This window comes from Athalia rosae, chromosome 2, assembly GCF_917208135.1.
Source record: "Athalia rosae chromosome 2, iyAthRosa1.1, whole genome shotgun sequence".
In the NCBI taxonomy this organism is placed as follows: Eukaryota; Metazoa; Arthropoda; class Insecta; order Hymenoptera; family Athaliidae; genus Athalia; species Athalia rosae.
The window spans coordinates 16,938,393-16,957,910 of NC_064027.1; the positions used below are offsets into that span (position 1 = coordinate 16,938,393).

Below are 19,518 nucleotides of genomic sequence, written 5' to 3' on the forward strand. Positions count from 1 at the left end.
TGGCGTATCTTTGATATGTTTACGTGCTAAGGACGTGGTTGAGTACTGCGAGGGATTCAAACGAAAGATGGAATTTCAGGGAAGGTGAGGTGGAGCTTACCGACCCTCCGCCCTGTCTAACATAGCGACTTTGGCAACGTTCTAAGTTACTGCGAAGGTATCACTGTTATTACACATCCCCCCCCCCCTCCCCTTCCCCGCCGACGGGATCCCTCCCCCCCCCCGATATTCCTCTTTGCGCTTCTCCGCCCACCTGGCATCTTTCATCCCTCTATTTATCAGTGCGACTCTGAACCACGATACGTCTTACCGTTAGGGAGAAATACACCTACACGCCGCTAAACATCCGACGGATACATATGTACACGTCGGTACATACCCGTGTACATATACATATATATACGAATGCTTAATTGTCGTAATGCTATTGATTTGCGTATTTCTCATGCCGACGATCGTCGGGAAGACGAAAGATGGCCGATCTCGAGATACGTACCTATTCTGAAAACAAAAGCAATTTTGAAGAAACCTGATACCGAGTGGCAACGCTGCAGACTAACAATAAGCGGAATGAGGAAACAGACTATTATTATATACGTATACGCGTATAATAGCTCGACATTCGGTCCCCGTTTCGAGTATAGGACAGCGCGAGTAGGAATCGGTGTTTAAATTCAAACGTTTCGTCGGAAGTTTAATAAAAGGTATTACGCTTGATTCCAAGGGCTCCTCTTTCGAACATCCATAAAGAATATAACGACCCTCCGTGTATATATACTCGTAGCGAATCACCCGAATTTCACGCTAAGCAAATGCGTAGCGCGCGGTCCCGCGACATGCCGGACGTATAATATTTAACGGCGTCGCTCAATAAGATTTCTTATCGTCGAAAGCGACGGGGTGCAGTATAATATCTCGGGGAGCCATCCCTCCCTCCCGCTAATAACGAAATAGGTGGGTGTAGGTACCGTGAAATTTTACAAAAGTTTAATTGTGCGCTTCCAAACTGACGTACCCACACTTTGTATAAACGAAGAAAGTGATTCCGGGAATTTATTCGCGCCGGTAATAACGTAAAATACCGTACGACTGCCGGGGCTGACGCGAGCTCGACGTAATTGAAAGCTAATTCGGGGCGAATCGCGATAAATGTAACGAACGATCGTTCGAAAAATGAAGCAAAGTTATAGGACCCTATAATATATCTTTTCATCGGTCAACGAATGCGGATCGACGACGACGACGAACGTTCGCTTACAAGGGGTTGGAAAGTGATTTTAATGGCTATAGCCGGTATCGGCGACGCTATACGCAAACGCGGTAGCCCGTGGGGGTGAATTTATATACATATACAAGGGAAAAGTCAACGGCGAGACATTCCGGGAGAGGCCGCGCGGTGCGGGGGAACCCGTGCCGCCGTCTGTCCTACACCGCGGCCACGGGGCAACGTCTCCGCGAAATCGTGAGCCTATTTTAACGAGCTGCTGCCTGAGGATTGAAGCCCCTTCGGGCGCCCCTGCAAATTGGCCATTTTATTGAGGGATGTTTCAGCCGCACTTAAATAAGAGCACGGGTTTTATTTATCCGAAATGGTGGTACGGGGTTACGGTGAGCACCGGGGGTGTATGTATAAGCGACCGTTTGGGATTCCGAAGTAGAATCCGAATGCGGAAGTTGAATTCGCACGCGATTCGCTTCGTCAATTAGGGTGAAAGCACGAACGGATTTCGTTAAGCCGATAGTACGCTCAAACTGTTTCCGCCTCGATTCGAACGACTAATAAAAATAAGAATAACAATGACGCCCCCTCCCCCCCCCCCCCCGGCGATCTCCTATTCTGTGCTCGTATACTATACTCCTTTCTCAACAGCGGTTCGGGTTAAGTAAACCAAAGTACGCACCGCGCTCGCGATGATTCCTCACGAGAATTTGCATGTTTTTGTTGTAAAAAGATGAAGAAAGTTGCATCCTGCGATGCGTGATTTTTCGTACCGCCTCGATTTTCTTCCTCGACTTTTGTTTTTACGGAAAAACCAAGAAAAAAAAAGACGTGGAAAACACGAAGATGTCGAAAGAGGAGGAGAGAGAAACAGAGGAAGGAATGAAGACAGAGTACAAGGGAGGAAGCACGGTTTGACTTTGACGCGTTCCTTCTATACCATCCTGTTTTAGATTACTTCGCGAACCGAATGCCAAGACTTATCAGGACCTTTAATACCCGGAGGTAGATTTCACGAGGTCCTGTCGACGAATCGCCGACGAAACGACGTTGGCCTGCCTTAAACGAAAGGAATTCGGAAATTCTTGGAATCCGTTAGGACCGCTTCGCTTTAACCGCCGCGCCGCAGCGTCAAAGTGTCCATCTTTCGCTAGAAAAATACAAAGTCTTTCGACCGGAAATACAATCGGGCAGCGCGAATCGCCGAAGACACATTATATTGTGTGTTACGTACACACGAACACAGGGCCGAAGTTACGGGTGCGTATATAGGTATAATGTATAGTACGTGCAACGTACGTTAGATAGGGGGGGGGGTTAGAGATTGTCAAAGTTTTGAGTTTTAAAATGTGGGCCAGATAAGAGGTACCGGCAGACTCCACATCTTCCGATTCCAACTCCGGGCAAAGTCGCCTCCCTCTAAAAAGAGTAGAGCCACGAGCGAGTGCAGGTTAGGTATACACCGCACCGCGTCGGAATGGAGAGGAAGAAGCAAAAGTTCCTCCATTAGCGATAACAATGAAAGATGGACACCGGGGTCCATCCGATCATCCTGACAAACACGTACAATGGCCTTCGGGCTCATATAACCCCGGCAAACCAAACGTCATCTTATACATAGCCGTCCACCTGACCTCACCGATCCCGGGGATACCGAGTAACCGCAATTAGCGACCCTTCGCAATTATTTACACAACGAAAGTGAATAAATATATACACCCGCTGCCCTATATTCTATTTATCCTAGGACCCCCGAAGAACCACTCTATTCAAAATCCCAGAACTCGGCGGGGAAGACTCATTTGTTGATTGCCCCCTCGGAAATATTGTTATCGCTCTGAACGAAGCTCACGATAATTTAGATAATATAACAGCACATAGGAGAGTGAAAAATTTTCAACGAGGCTAACGCCGCGCCGTAACTCGACTGACGGTGTTTCGAGACCGTAAACTAAATAATACAACTGTTCGACGCGACGTTATTTCAATCTCACTCCGTACCGAGTACACGTGTATACATATAACTTAGAAGGTAACCGAAGACGCGGAGCAACGAGCACAGATTGCCGCGGAACGGTTAATCTTCTACAAGTTACGCGACGTAACTACTACAGCGTAATCAATCCGTCTCTCGTAGAAACTATTGCCTTTTACCCCGCTTACCATTCGTTCGAGCATAAATTGAAACAATTTCGGATACATCTTCGCCGCGGTCTTTTACTACCCGTCAACCGCTATGAGTCGAGTCTCGTCTCCTTCCAGCATTGTAAAATACACACAGCTTCGAATGAGAATCGCACCGTCCGCGGTTGAGTGGGAATTCGAAGTGGCGGAAAAGAAGCTCTTATTCCAGCGTATATATCATACTTCAAAAAAATCTCCACCCGACTCGTGGCAAATTAGAAGCGACCGATTCCGGAGATGCGTCGGAAATTGGTACGAATAAGGAGAGCGGACATAAGGAGCGTTGATTTTGTGTCGCAGATGCGGCGTAGCTTGGTATACGCTGTGCGATATCGACGGTGGCAGAAGTGGAAGCGAAAGAGAGAGGGCCTCGGTCGCGAGAAAGAGACGGTATAACGGCGGGGGGGGGGGGGGGGGACTTTATACATGATTTCCCCCGAGCCTCGAAGTAAAGCATTTCTGGCAATGCGCTCGCAAAAGCACGCGCTGCCCGACGGCCGGCTGGTCGGTCGGTCGCCCGGCTATCTCGCGCCGCTGGAGTTGCCCAATCATGCGTGCATTACGAGAATCGTGGGCAAAATGGAATGAAAAACGAGCACGCCGGCAGAAAAGCTGTACGAGGAGAGGTTGGCGTATACTACATACACATATATACGTATGTATACCGAGAGAACCGTGGTACATGTACATCGTCCACGACGAGCGCGACGCGGCGAGGCGAAGGACGAGGCGAACACAACGGACGAGAATTCGAAGAGCAAAGTTGGACCTCTGTTCGGGACTTTGAGGGCAACGAGGGGGGCGGGGGCGGGGGTGGGGGGGAGACTCACATGGGTAATAGGGTGCCCCGAATCCAAGGATTATAACTTTAACCCACCGCCCCCGCGCACTTTTAGAAAGTGAATAATAACGCGGATATACGTAGGCGAAGCGGGGCAGCGAAGGGTTAAGGAACGGAAATTCGAGTGGATCGAGGGATAAGTGACGGAAATGTTTTGGACCGACGAATATCTGGACGTACGAGGGTCCGGTAGAGAGGCTCGATGTAACGGAGCGCCGTATCGAACAACGTTCGAGCGATCGTCGTGATTCGAGTCGATTAAATGTTGCGCTACACGCGCGTGTGCGCGAGACGCGACGCGTACGAAGGTGGACGTGTGCGTCTTCGCGTCGGACGTCCGATGAAAATCTATTATTCACTTTCGGAAAGAATCTTCGCCTGGGAGACATTGATGTCTGAAAATTCCAGAGTTTCTCGAAATAAAATATTCCGGACCTTCCGACGTACTCGCGGAGTTGCGCGCCGCGTGTCAAACATTCCGATATGTTTATATCGAGACACGTGTACACCGTTTCGAACTCGGAAAAATTCCGGGGCGCTATACGTGTGGTGTGTTTCGCGAAACCTCTTCGAGCGCATATTTAACCGGCGGCGTTGGTCCGAGAACTTGGTACGAGAAAATGCTCGATTGTATTCGAGCAAGTCGAATATCATAGGTGAAAATTACAGGAGATTAAACAGCGCCGGGTCGCACCACCACATCTGCGATCCGGAGGACGAGGAGGCAATATACCTGCAATTCTAGTTCCACTTCGTTCATCTCGTGTCGGACGAACGCCATGATAATATATAGTGATTAAATTCTCCGAACAAGAGAAGGAATCAAATGTGTGATTGGCTAACAAACCACGCCTACTATATTTCAGCCATTCGGGTAGTCAGGAAGCCACCGACTAGGGAGCGCGTATATTGACACGCGGAATCCGTAAAAATTCAACGCGATCGACACCGGGGCGTTTATACATATGTACCTATATGCATACATTCGCACGTTTATGCTTACCGAAGTCGACTGCGACCCCCTCGGATATAAAAAATGTACCGGCGAGGGGGTCGCAATTAACCTCGCCAGGTGCGTATGTGTGTCGCGTGTAGATACGAGTAGGAGACACGTTTTTGTTCGATTGTGTCGGTCGACCCACCGGACGCTATACTTCGTCGTTTGGTAACGCGCTGTGTCGAAGATAGGCGGCAAATATATCGGGAGCAAAAGTCGAAATCAATCGATTCCCGTACGACCCGGAATCGGAGGTAAACGCGATGGAATTCCGAGTAAATGGTCAAAGTTGAAAAAAAAAAAAAATATATTCGCGTTCAACGGGGCACGCGAAGCCAACGTAGCATAGTATATAAAGGATGAACGGTGATTTGACATGCTCTTGATACGCGCGAGCGATATGCGGGTTACGTGCGGATACACGTGTATACATATAGAAACGGGGAAGGCTCATCGCGCATAACCGGGAATATCAGCGGCAACGTGTGTACTTCCCCAATGAATATACGAGGGATTTACTAGTAAATAAATAAATAAATCCCCCCCCCCCCCCCCCGTTGATGGGAACAAAGTCAGAGAGCCGGTGGCGTGCTCGTGACGCGCCCCCGCGCTGTTGTGTTCGTTGCAGCTCTGCCCTCGGATTTTACGAACCAAATGATGGCGCGCTTTGCCGGGGCGCGGCTGATTAAGAAGATTATCGATGCTTCGACGCGCCACTATGCGCTTAATAGAATCCTCGAAAAATTCAATAAAATGCCTGTACGCTCGTTTTAATTGCAGCGAAATTGAGTACGCTCTGTTATTCGAAATTGAAAGGGTTTCGGGTCGTTATCGCGAACCGTCGACTGTACACGCGTGTGCGGGGCTTCAATTAGCAGGTATATACCCACAGGCTTATGTAACATCCTGTATACCGACGTATTTTTTTCGTTACATTGCTCCGTAGCGCACCTGCCCTCCCCGCGATTTTCGCGCACATCGGTTCCCTTCGAACGAACGCACACTACCATCCGATTACACGTACCTACGAAAAGTATGCGATCACCTTTTCCGTCCGTCCGTCCTCCTCCTCCTCCTCCTCGGGATCAACTTTCGGAATTACCTTATCGACGGTGTGGTCTAAAACCGGGTACCTGTACGTTAAAGCTTGTAACGATATTAGATTTGAAATTACCGCTGTAGGTATAGCGACGCCTGAGTCAGCTAATGATCAGTCAAAATAACGACTCACCTTTGAAAATATCCGAAGGAACGAAAGGATGACACTCTGGGGAAGACAGTTAACAGGAAAGGACGTGACTGGTATTTTTCCTGTCTTTATTAAAATTTTGATAAAACGTGTTTCTAAACTAAATCCAGTGCGATCCGCTAACTATAATAAAAATAAGACTTATTAATATACAAAGCAGTTATCTAAAAACATTAAATTTCACGAATACAACAATATTTTCAACGACAAAAGAATATATAAAAACTTAGAGAGTAAACTCATCAAATCACACAACAGCATATCGCCATTTGAACCATCGACGTCTCAGGATGAAATTCTAATTCCTTGGAGGACCTGAAATTGAAACTACCAGCAATAATTGACCAAAGGAGATTCGGGGAAACAAATTACCTAAGTACGAAGGACGCATTTTGGCCATCCATGTCCTGCTCCGCTTATCACCCTGGAAAAGAAACGAAATGATAAAGCTAAGTTTAAACCAAACATTAAGCCTATAAGAAATTAAACATAGCGATAATGCTCATAACAATATTCCCCAGAGAACATTTTACCACAACCATTTTATTTATACAATTTTAATCTAGTACTGACTATATATTTATATGTAATTACTATATATAACTTACCTACGACTTGTTGTGTTGTCTGTATCTGTGAAGATGTGTGATGGATGAATGTTTCGCGCTTTTTTTTTATGTTATTTATATAAAACAAAGAATCGAAAAAGTTCACAGTGAGAAGTAAAAGTACCTGAATAATAGTTTACACCATAAATCTTGTTATTATCATTATACTAAATATTATTGTCACCATCACTCAACCAGTAAAACTTGTGATAAAATATAAAATATTACATTGGCGCCCAACGTGCAGGCCTTGAGCCCAAGGTCAAAGTTTTAGGTACAAATGTGTGTGTAAAAGTAACTGTTTGTTTTGTATTTGCCTATGGGTAAGATTATTCATAGTCCGGTTGTAACTAGGTCCAAATCTCAAAACAAAACATTGTCGTCAAGGACTGGAACAACCTATCGTCTTAAAATGGCGCACGGAACGAGCCAGACGGTGGATGAGCAAATGAAGCAGCTCAGGAGAGAGAGAGAAAATATGGAGAAGCAAAAAGCGGATCTTGAATTACGCATGACACAATTTGCAACTTGTCAGGAATTAGCTGATCAAGTTAAGATGTTGCAACGTGAAAAAGATCAACGAGATCGAGCTTCGTCAAGTAACAATATAGAGGTATCAAATGACTCAAATAATACTACCAATCGTTTGTTAGGTGGCCTGATAAATCATTTTCAACATCTCCAGTTAGACATTAAAGCACCAAAATTTTCTGACGAAGATAAAAGTAATCCCATTGAATTTTTACGAGATTTGGAGAGATATTTCAACGTTCATAACGTTAACGACGCAAAACAGGATTGGGTTCTCGGGAGTATATTAGAAGGTCGAGCCAAAATATGGTACGAAGCAAATAAAGAAGTATGCAACACTTATGAAAATTTCAGGAAGCATTTTAAACGGGAGTTTTATTCCGTTCAATACCAAGTTAAAGCTAAGAATCGATGGTCGTCTCGTCGTTATAAATCACAAGATGGGGAATTGCGCAGTTACTTTCGTCGACAATCTAAAGAAGCGAAATATTTTGAGCCCGCGTTGTCTACGTATGAAATAAATTATGCTGTAGTACAACAACTACCAGCAAGGATTCGAGATTTATTAGCAACCATAGATTTTAACAATAGTGAATTAATAATGCAATCGTTATCTAATCTAGACATATCCCAAGAAGGCAGAGAATTTGATAGAGACAAAACTCAAAATTTTAATAGACCAAATCAGAACAGGAATCAAATACAGGGGGTGATATCAAATAATTATAGTCGACAATCTCGTTTTCAATCACGCCCTAATAATAATTATAATAACAGTAATAATTATGGTTCATCCTATATGAATCCCACTGGACACCGTACGTATTATGATACAGTGCCGCAACAGTTTATATTGCCAAACACAAGATATCCACCTCCGGTGCTAGTAAGACCAACAAATTACGATAATCAAGTAGCTAGTAATCCTAACTTATGCCAATTTAATAATCCTGCAACTAATTTAAACTAAATTCGGGTGCGATAAACAGAGATCCGTTATCGTACCGATGGTCAAACGAATTTATCGAGGATCTATCGGCGGATATAGAACCTAGTTGTCAAAATAAAGACGCTGCAAAAGAAAAGGGTCTGAAATGTCCACATCTATTGGTTAAAATAGCAGATATTACCACCTATGCGCTACTCGATACAGGGAGTCAAATAACTTGTATTTCTGAAAGTTTTTATAATCGAATTATGGCTAGTTGTCAGTTTGCAGTACTACCAGTAACGAACATCAAGGTATATCCAGCAATTGGAAAAAAGGCGGTGAGCGTGAAGCAACAAATATTGATAGACTTGTATATAGATCAGCGGAGAATGACCTATGCCTTTTTAATTGTACCTAAATTGTCTGTAGATGTCATATTGGGGGATGACTGGTTGTCAGTTAATCAAGTAGTATTAAATTATTCTACAGAATCCATAGAAATTCACGGAACGGTAATGGCTAACGAATTTGTGTCGTACAGCCAAGAGTCTGTGAATAGATTGGAGTCTTCTATTAATGATAACATAACATACATTCAAATTATTGATCGTCAAACGATAAAAAATTACTTAAATAAGTCCACCAACGTAGAAGAATCACATTATTCAAGGGTAGAATATCAAGATAATAATCTTTGCCACATTAACTCATTCATTGAGAAAAACTGTACCAAAGGAGTTGGAATAACCGATTTTAATGAGAGCAATATAGAAAATGTTGAAATGAATTATAGTAAAGTTGATAACATAGATAAGAATTGTAGAAACTCAGAGGAGATAAATATTGATAATGAATTATACAATGCAACAGAAGATATGCCTATTGAAGAGGATATCGCTAATATTAATGCTGAATCATTAAATTGTGATAATTTTTTCAATCAAACAGATAGAAATGATAGAAATAATGTGAATTACTCGAATATGGTAAATAGTGATAATTTAGAAATAACTGAGATCGTCAGTGATCCTGGACGAGCTTTTGACAATAAATTTATGGAAAATTTAGATGAACAATCTTTACGTAATGATCGATGTATTCAACAAGTAACATCTGACGAAAACCACTACCATTATTCACAAAACAGCAAAAATTATAACGAAATAGAAGACTACAGTTTCTTCCAAGAATTCCGGATGATCGCGTCAAAACTTATGATACAGGACGTTCGATTTACCGAACCCCTCTTTGAATTAATTATTAAACATAAAAACTTATTCTCTGACAAGCCCGGTTGTGCCACACTATATGAACATCGCATTCAAATTAATAGCAATAGAGCATTTACTCGCAGATCGTATCCAATACCACTATCGCTGAGAAAATCTGTTGACCAAGAAATCAACGAAATGCTCCATGCGGGAATAATTGAGCCGTCGATTAGTCCATTTTGCAATCCCTTAAGGATAGTTTCGAAAAAAAATGGGCGAGTTCGAGTTTGCCTTGATGCCCGTTATCTGAATGATATTATTGAGTCTGACAACGAATCACCACCTATTATAAACGAAATCTTACAGAAATACCATGGAACGCAATATTTTAGTACCGTAGATTTAACCAATGGATATTGGCAAATACCGCTACATAGCGAATCCCGACGATATACGGCATTTCTTTATAATTCAAAATTATACCAATTTTGCAGAGTACCCTTTGGCCTCAAAACCGCGGGTAATGGTTTCATTCGGGCACTCAATCTAGCCTTCAACAATGAATTTTCGGATTTCCTGACGCCATATATCGACGATTTGTTAATTACTTCACATAACTCTAAGGATCATTTGCAACATCTCGATTTAATTTTCACCCGCCTGGAAAAATATAAATTCACATTAAGACTGAGTAAATCGCTATTTATCCAGGAAACCATCCCATTTTTAGGATTCATTATATCTCGGACCGGAGTTTGTCCTGATCCTAAGAAACTTAAGATAATCACTGAATTTCAAGACCCTAGCAATAAGCGACAGTTACAACAATTCCTAGGTATCTGTAATTACTACCGTCAATTTTGCATGCAATATTCTAATTATATCGACCCATTTAGGGAACTCTTAAAGAAAAACACTGCGTGGTTGTGGGAGGAAAAACACATAAAAGCCTTCCAAGATTTAAAGGACAAGTTTCTTAGAACCATAACATTGAATCATATCATTCCAAACGCACCGTACAAAATACAAACCGATGCCAGTGATAGGGGGATTTCCGGACTTTTATTTCAAACCTGTATAGATGGAAATAATTATTTGATAGGATTGGTTAGCCGTTGTTTAACTCAGGCAGAAATAAATTATACAACGACCGAAAAAGAGCTACTCGCCATTGTATATACAATAACCAAATTTAGATGTCACTTAATTGGTAACGAATTCCAAATAATTACTGACCACAAGGGTCTTTGTTTTTTGAATAGCACGCCGTATCAGAATGCCAGGCTTATACGGTGGAGTTTATTGCTCCAACAATATGATTTCAAAGTTACTTATTGTGTTGGACGAGATAATTTAGTGGCTGACTTCTTTAGTCGCAATCCCGATTCAAAATTTTACGAGCAAAATGACGAAAACATAATAATATCTGAGCTAAAGGCAATTCGTAGTTTATCGAACCATAAGCACAAATCTAAAATATCAACGAAATCCATTAATCATGTAACAGTCAATTTAGCATTACCTCCCGAATTTAAAGAGTTGGGAACATGGCAAAAGGACGACCCCACAATTAAACTTAAGTTAGACGAACTTGAAAAAGGAATAATTGACAATAGATATCAAATTAATCATGACGTGTTATTTACCAGTAATGGTATTGATGATCATTGGAAGGTCGTAGTTCCCGAAAACTTGATTCAGAAACTCATCGATGCAGTGCATAGTAAATTAGGACATCCAGGAGTATATAAAACCATACAACATATGAAAACCTATTATTATTGGAGAAAAATGAATGACTACATTAAAAAGTTCGTTTTAAATTGCGATTTATGCCAGCGAGTAAAACACCTCACATATAGCATGGAAGGCGAATATAAATTGGTAGAAGCAGATAAACCAAATGATTTAATAACGATTGATTTTTACGGACCCTTGCCACGATCCCTGGGCGGTGTGTCATATATATTCGTAGTATTAGATGCGTTCTCCAAATATGTAACGCTGTATCCAATTAAACGTGCCACTACTCAAATATCATTGAAGAAAATTATCGATAATTATATACCTAGACACGGAAAGCCTAACAGGATTCTATCAGACAACGGGACTCAATTTACATCGAGCGCTTGGAAAATAACATTGGAAAAACTTGGTATTAAAGTATGTTTCTCGTCCATTCGTCACCCGCAATCTAACCCAACCGAAAGAATAATGCGGGAACTCGGAAAATTTTTTAGAATTTATTGTAGTGATAAGCATACGAAGTGGGCAAAACATATAACTCAGATAGAAGAGATCCTTAACATCACCACTCATTCCACCACAGGCTATACGCCGTATGAATTGCAATTCGGTGTTAGTCCTATCGATCAGATAATGAAAATAATAAAATTTCCACAATCAACCGAGACACCCATCGAAACTAAAATATGCATAGCAAAAGACCGAATAAAAAGAAAATTTCATAAGCGTTGCGTACAACAGAAGGCAATTTCTAAAATAAAACTTTCAATCGGAGACCTGGTCTTGATAAGAGTGCCTATGCAGTCAAGCGCGCTAGACAAAGTTACTAAAAAGTTTTTCCATCTTTATCAAGGCCCATACATAATAACTAAGATCATCGGGGTAAATACATATAGGTTATCCGAAGTCAACGATCCAACTAATATAAAAGGTGCATATAATAGGGTAAATTTAAAAAAATATTATCAGGTTGCTGTTGAACAAACGTTTTCAGAGTAGTTTTAAGTTAATACGACGAACCTGCTGCTTCATTGCTCTACCACCGCCTCGCCGCTACATTTATTATATACAGACATAAGTTTTAAGTAATAAGTATAAGTATGACGATATCACCTGTGAACGATAAACTAATAATGCGCTATATTGTAATGTATGCGAGAATGAATGTTTATCTTTAATAATTGTCTGACAACCCTAATGAAAGATAAAAGGGGGATAATGTAACGATATTAGATTTGAAATTACCGCTGTAGGTATAGCGACGCCTGAGTCAGCTAATGATCAGTCAAAATAACGACTCACCTTTGAAAATATCCGAAGGAACGAAAGGATGACACTCTGGGGAAGACAGTTAACAGGAAAGGACGTGACTGGTATTTTTCCTGTCTTTATTAAAATTTTGATAAAACGTGTTTCTAAACTAAATCCAGTGCGATCCGCTAACTATAATAAAAATAAGACTTATTAATATACAAAGCAGTTATCTAAAAACATTAAATTTCACGAATACAACAATATTTTCAACGACAAAAGAATATATAAAAACTTAGAGAGTAAACTCATCAAATCACACAACAGCATATCGCCATTTGAACCATCGACGTCTCAGGATGAAATTCTAATTCCTTGGAGGACCTGAAATTGAAACTACCAGCAATAATTGACCAAAGGAGATTCGGGGAAACAAATTACCTAAGTACGAAGGACGCATTTTGGCCATCCATGTCCTGCTCCGCTTATCACCCTGGAAAAGAAACGAAATGATAAAGCTAAGTTTAAACCAAACATTAAGCCTATAAGAAATTAAACATAGCGATAATGCTCATAACAATATTCCCCAGAGAACATTTTACCACAACCATTTTATTTATACAATTTTAATCTAGTACTGACTATATATTTATATGTAATTACTATATATAACTTACCTACGACTTGTTGTGTTGTCTGTATCTGTGAAGATGTGTGATGGATGAATGTTTCGCGCTTTTTTTTTATGTTATTTATATAAAACAAAGAATCGAAAAAGTTCACAGTGAGAAGTAAAAGTACCTGAATAATAGTTTACACCATAAATCTTGTTATTATCATTATACTAAATATTATTGTCACCATCACTCAACCAGTAAAACTTGTGATAAAATATAAAATATTACAAGCTGCGCGCATATCGCGCACGAACCTGTACAACCGGAGCATGTATGTACATAAATATATGTATATGTGTATACCGTCGTATATAGCCCGCGCATACGTGTCGGAGTGAAATCCGGTGAGCGCGTTCCAGTGAACCCGCCGAGCGAATTCAAGTGAATTGATTTAGCCCAGGGATAAAGGCACGAGAGTATTCCGGTGTATGAGTGCGCCCGTGTACACTACACCGTCGGTGTTAAGATCATAGAAAATCGGGGTTCAGGAGCTAAATTCAGCGGATTCAAAGATACACGGAACGAACGGCGAAGATCGAATCAGGAACGCCACGTGTTTCTTGAGTTAACGAGATGCAACGTCGGCGCATCCCGGACCTACCGGGTAGGTGTACAGGCTATAGCTACGCGCGGTGTCGTAGGATCAGTGTTTGCTTAGTTCGACCTCATATTGTGGCTTCGGCTGCATTGAAATTGGATGTAGTGCCGGCAGCCTCTTCGACCGGATAATACTTCGTGTATACGCAGATATATACACGTATACGTATACGTATATGTATGTACGTACGTTGGATCGGGGTAGCTACCTACCTACCTACCTACCTACCTACCTACCTGTTCACCGATATTTGCACGGCGTCGCCCAAACAGTACGACGATATGCGATATTGCAACTAACACGTCTGTTCCGAATCGACAGTTATATCCGTTCATCCCGCCGTCATATACGCGGTTCACGGGTCGATCATAAATGCTTCTAACTGAATTAGTTAATCGCGTACCATGGGTGCAATGGGCGTGCCCTCGGCTGTACGCGCTCCGCTAACGATTGCGAATATTGCCTACAGTGCTACAGTGCTTACAACGAAGCGGTAACCCGGGTCAGTAATCGATGGGTTAAGGTTCGATATATTTCACGCGGCTCGCGGGTGCGTGCTCGAAACAAAAAAAAAAACCAAACAACATATTTCGCCACGTTGTTATAAACGCGATAACTTCGATCGCGGTGATCCGGAATTATCCCCTCGCGATTATACGCGTACGAGGGAAATCTGATTACACGACGATCTGATACGAGATGCACACGTTCGACGTACCTGCAGTGATCATTGCGTGCGGAAGTCTCCGAGCTACAACTTACCTGAAAAGAAAAAAAGAGAAACAGATACATTAGTTCAGTGGCTGACGTTAGCACCTGCATTTTGATACAGCTGTGAAATCTCCCTTCGGTCATACAGGTGTGCGATTACCAAAGGGATCAACGCGACAGTCAAGTATACCATAGAGGAGGGTGCGGCACGTACAGGTTGTGCGAAAAAAAGGTGAAACGAACAAATGATTCATAAGATTGACAGTATCGACTGACGCGGGGCTGGTGGAGAGAAAAAAAAAAAAACGAAAAAAAACGAAAAAAAACAAAAAAAAAAAAAACGAGGCAAACGAGGGGCGGAGAACGACACTGACTGACTGACGGTTCGGGCACCTCGTCCTCCTTCCCGTAGTCGGGCATGAAATGGGAGATATATCCTCAGGAAATGATTATAAATGAAGCCATCCCAAGTCGGAGTCGAGAAACTCGCCCGCCGTACAGCGACAAAGTAAGAAGAATTGAAGATGATGTCAAAAATAAGAAAAGTGTATTTACACCGGTGTGAAATTGGACTGCTGTTTCTCGTTGGAAAATGAAGGTAAGAAAGAAAACAAAAAAAAAACAAAAAAAAACAAAGAGCGTGGGTAAGCGCGTACGCGTGTGTGGCTGGGGAAAAATTGTTCGTGAAATGATATGATTTTAGAAAATATATCAGCCGTCGCTAGACCACCCGGCAAATTACTGTACCGCGATAAAATATAAACTACACTTTGCTGTAAAACGCGCATCGTTGCTCATGTTTTGCCGTACACATCCTCCGCGTGACATCTGCACATCTACAAAATAGCGGTATTATTCGTCCTTGCGGTGCAAACCACCCCGTATCGCGCGGACGAACGTTGGAAGTGGGAGAAACTGTGACGCGCGAACCGTTGTACGCGTGCAACAAACCACCGCGGAACCGAGGGGTTTCGGAGGGTTAAAATTCAGTTAAAAACAAGTGTCTGCAGACGGATGTGGATACGTTTGTCGGATAATTATCGGGCTCGGCGCGCTAGGTGAACTAGATGAAATCCAGAGGCCGTCTCGCGCGAACGTTGCTTCCGTAATCGAGTTTCCTTCGCTAATTATTGGGGACGGTACGGTGCCCGTTGGCTGGCTGCACGGATATCGCGACCTCCGAAGACGACTCCCGTCGTCGGCCGCCCGCGAAATAATTACGAGTTTTCGTTTCATGCGGGAGTTTGAAAAATGACCACACGGATCGGGGGGGGAGGGGGGGAATAGAGCGGGCGAACTGGGACATCGGTGCCGCCGCATCGGATTATCGTCGGCGCTGATGGAGCGGACAGAAGTTGAGTAATTGAATAATGGTATGAATTTACATTTGTGTTGTTGCGGTTGGTGCTAACGCCGCAACAGACCCGACGTATACGCGTCGCTGCAAGAATCCGTCCCCTACGGGCATATCATTTCGTAATTACGACGGGGGGGGGGGGTTGATTCACCACCGCTACTCTTTCCTCGTCCCCGTACTCGTCCCTTCGCCCTCACTCCGGCGAATCCGCAAAAATATTGGAATCCAATCCTCCGCCCCCCCCCCCTTTTTCCTACCCGAAACCTCATTCTCCGCATCCCTGTGAACCCTCCGCTTCCTCCATTCTCCGTCATTCGTCGCTCTTTGATCGAGCTTCCTGCCGCCTTGTTTCGAAAGCGAAGACTCACCGTACTTCGGGAATAACTCCAGACTAACTGATAATTGCGCTGGAAAACCGAAAAACTATCCACTATCACTGTGGACTTCACGCATTACTCGCCTCTGCATTTTCTGAGAAATCATTTACCGACAAGACGATTGGAAGACGACGTGGCATGACGGATTTGAAATAACGAATGATTAAGACGGATTTCTAAGACCACTGATATGTGGATTTTTAGTACCTCTCTCGTCTCTACGGGACGTAATATGAGTATGGCTCCGATGAAAAGTGCGGAACTGAAAGAATTATCGAGGGCCCAGGGACGCAGGCTTGAAGGCAGAACTGATGAGTAGACTTTCAGCCGTAGACGCGGACGTTGCACACCTCGAGACAAATGTATCACTATGTACAGGAGGGAAAACCCTGCAAAACATGGAAGCGCGACGACGTTGCACCTGGAAAATTGAAGTAATTGGGGAGGCGAAGGGGCGTCAGATCGAAGATAGCGAGAGTTGGTCGTGCGCGAACTCGAAGCTGCTGCACGTTGGGAAATTGCGACGTTGCACCGTATGATACCCGAGGACGAGGACGAAGCAGCCGAGCAATTACATCGGCCGTGGGTATCGCATAATCAGTCAAGGGTCAACATAGCCGGGATATCGGAACTGCTGACTAACTTTGACGTCGATAATCATGCCTTCGATAAATGGCAGAAGCAAGTGCGGCTGATTGAAACAACGTATGGCACCAGATGGACGAAAGCGCGACTCGATTACTTATTGGACCGCGACTAAAAGGACGGGCATCAGATTGGTTCCACTCGAAACCCCGCGAGAACATCGGTATGCCAATAGACGCCTTATTATCGGTGGACTCTGGAAACACGTTCGCATCGCGACGAAGTGAAGCAGTCTGAGACCCGAAGGTTGCCCGGATTATTTTCACATTCAAGATCATCTCGGCAAACCTTATTCCTACCGACGACGAAGAAATTATCGATTACCCGGTCGACGGTAGACCGGACCGGTTTCCGAGGGATCAGACCGGAATCCCAACGCTTTGATTCGGAGGCGGCGTTATCGAAGGCGTTCGAACGGGTGACACTGCGGGCAAGAGAGACCACCGAGCTACAACACCGCGGTACAGTCGCTAAGCCCGATGATCGAAATACGAAGGTGACGAGGACGGAAGAAGCGGGAATCCTGACGACGACGTTGCGATTGTGCAGGAGAGCGAGGTCATGTGGGTGCGAAGTGCCCGTCAAAGCCCGAGGGTTTGGGATGTTTCGAGTGTGGTGACTTCGGCTACACAGGAGCACATCGTCCAAAAAACAATAGAGTTATGGAGAGTTAAATGCCGTTTAGGGAAAAGACGAAAATGATCTGACGACGGTCGTGAAATATTTCAAAAGTGTTATTTCTTATGCGATAGATAAAGATCATAGACGTTAAGTTGAGGATATGATTAGAAGCTATAAATCAAATATACACGAGGAGGATAGCGTACAGATGAAAACAATAATGAGAGACGAGGGAGGAACGATTATCGATGTCGGAAAGAGCTGTATTGTCAATAAACAGATAGAAGAAGGCTGGCTGAAGCAGGGTATAGTGCGACCTTCGCTTTCGGATTACGCGATTCTAATCGTTTTAGTCAGAAAGAAGAATGGCTCAATGAGATTGTGCGTTGATTGTCGAGAGGTCGATAAAAAGATAATTGAGATACGCTTTACCCTCTCCCACTAATCGAGGATCGCTTAGATTCTTTGCGAGAAGCTCGAGTATTCAGCACAGCCTACCTAAAAAATTGATTTTTCCACATCTCGATAGACGAGCTAAGCAGGAAACATACTGTCGGACGGGTTGTACTAATTTTTGCTTGCACCGTTTGATTTGTGTAACTCTCCGGCAGCAAGAATTGTATTGATCTATATTGACGATTTTATCATTTTAGCGCCTCACTAAGAGGAAGGCTTAACAAATTTGAAGATAGTCTTAGACGTGGCGTGTAATCACGGAATAAGCATCAGCTGGGAAAAACCTACGTTCCTTCAAGAAAGAGTCCAACATTTGGAATACATTGTTGAGACTGGCCGTATTGGTCCATCGCCATGCAAGACAGATGCCGTAACGAAGTTCGATTGACCAAAGAATGTAAAGCGGGTTCAAAGTTTTCTAGTCCTAACGGACTACTTTTGTAAATATTCCCGACGTCTGACGAATTCATTGAAAGCAATTGACACCGAGTATAGGCGGGAGGCGCAAGAGGAAAATGCATTAATTAATTTCAAGTGACCACAGACGCTGAAGCTCGTTACTGTTGTTACGAATTGGAAGCTCTAGCAATAGTAAGAGCTGTAAGAAAATTTCAAATGTATCGTACCGTTAGGTATAAGTTTGAAAATTGTAACTGACTGCCAGGTGCATTTGTATATTAACGATGATCAAGAAAGATCGGTGTGTGAGAGTGACAAGGTGGGCATTGTTGTTGGAAGAGTTTAATTACGTTATTGAGCACCGAGATGGTAAGAGTATGGCTTGTTCCGATGCTTTGAGTAGAAATCCGTTAACGTCGTGTTTGCAAATAACGGAATGCGAAGACGGCTCGATCGTGCGTCTAGGTAGAGCGCGAGATGAAGACCGAGAGGTGATTAAAATGTTACGGTTTGCGCAAGAGAGAGAGAGAGAGACAGATGGTTCTATTGTAAAACATGGAATATCGTAAAAGCCAAATGAGGAAATTCATACCTTATTGGTCGTCCCTGAGAGCATGCAGTCACAGATAATAAGGAAAGCCCGTGAGAATGGTCATTTTGGAATCGATAACACAGAGGCGTTGATCAAAAGGGATTATTGGTTTCAGAATGTAAGGCCTAAGGTAGAAAGTATTTAGGATCCTACCAAATAGTATCAAAATTCATGAAGCCATGGGTAATCAATGACGATTAGTCGTCTGACGAAGAGTCCAAAATTGAGGACATCCGAGGGCAGATGACGATACTTAAGATGGCCGAGTGTGGGATCCTTATGCTATAGTAGTGTATGTGTATGTGTGTGTGAGTGAA

General features: G+C 43.1%; 2 protein-coding genes across 8 annotated transcripts in view; one reads left to right on the top strand and one right to left on the bottom strand.

Moving 5' to 3' along the window:
- Window positions 1-19,518, bottom strand: part of LOC105692090 (CUGBP Elav-like family member 4) — a 531,822-nt gene that overhangs the window by 253,863 nt on the left and 258,441 nt on the right. Inside the window, exon 1 of one of the 7 annotated variants that reach the window (XM_048651188.1) lies at window positions 14,762-14,781. The exons of 5 other annotated variants lie outside the window; for them this stretch is intronic. The gene's annotated coding sequence lies outside the window, so the exon portion shown is untranslated. Of the gene's footprint in view, window positions 1-14,761; window positions 14,782-19,518 lie in introns of those variants that run through there. One more of the 7 variants, XM_048651189.1, reaches the window with a different exon arrangement.
- On the top strand, window positions 7,405-9,092 carry LOC125500045. The gene is made up of 2 exons (XM_048651191.1): window positions 7,405-7,711; window positions 7,784-9,092. The coding sequence occupies exons 1-2, from the start codon at window positions 7,418-7,420 to the stop codon at window positions 8,597-8,599; spliced, it is 1,110 nt and encodes a 369-aa protein (XP_048507148.1). The 5' UTR covers window positions 7,405-7,417; the 3' UTR covers window positions 8,600-9,092.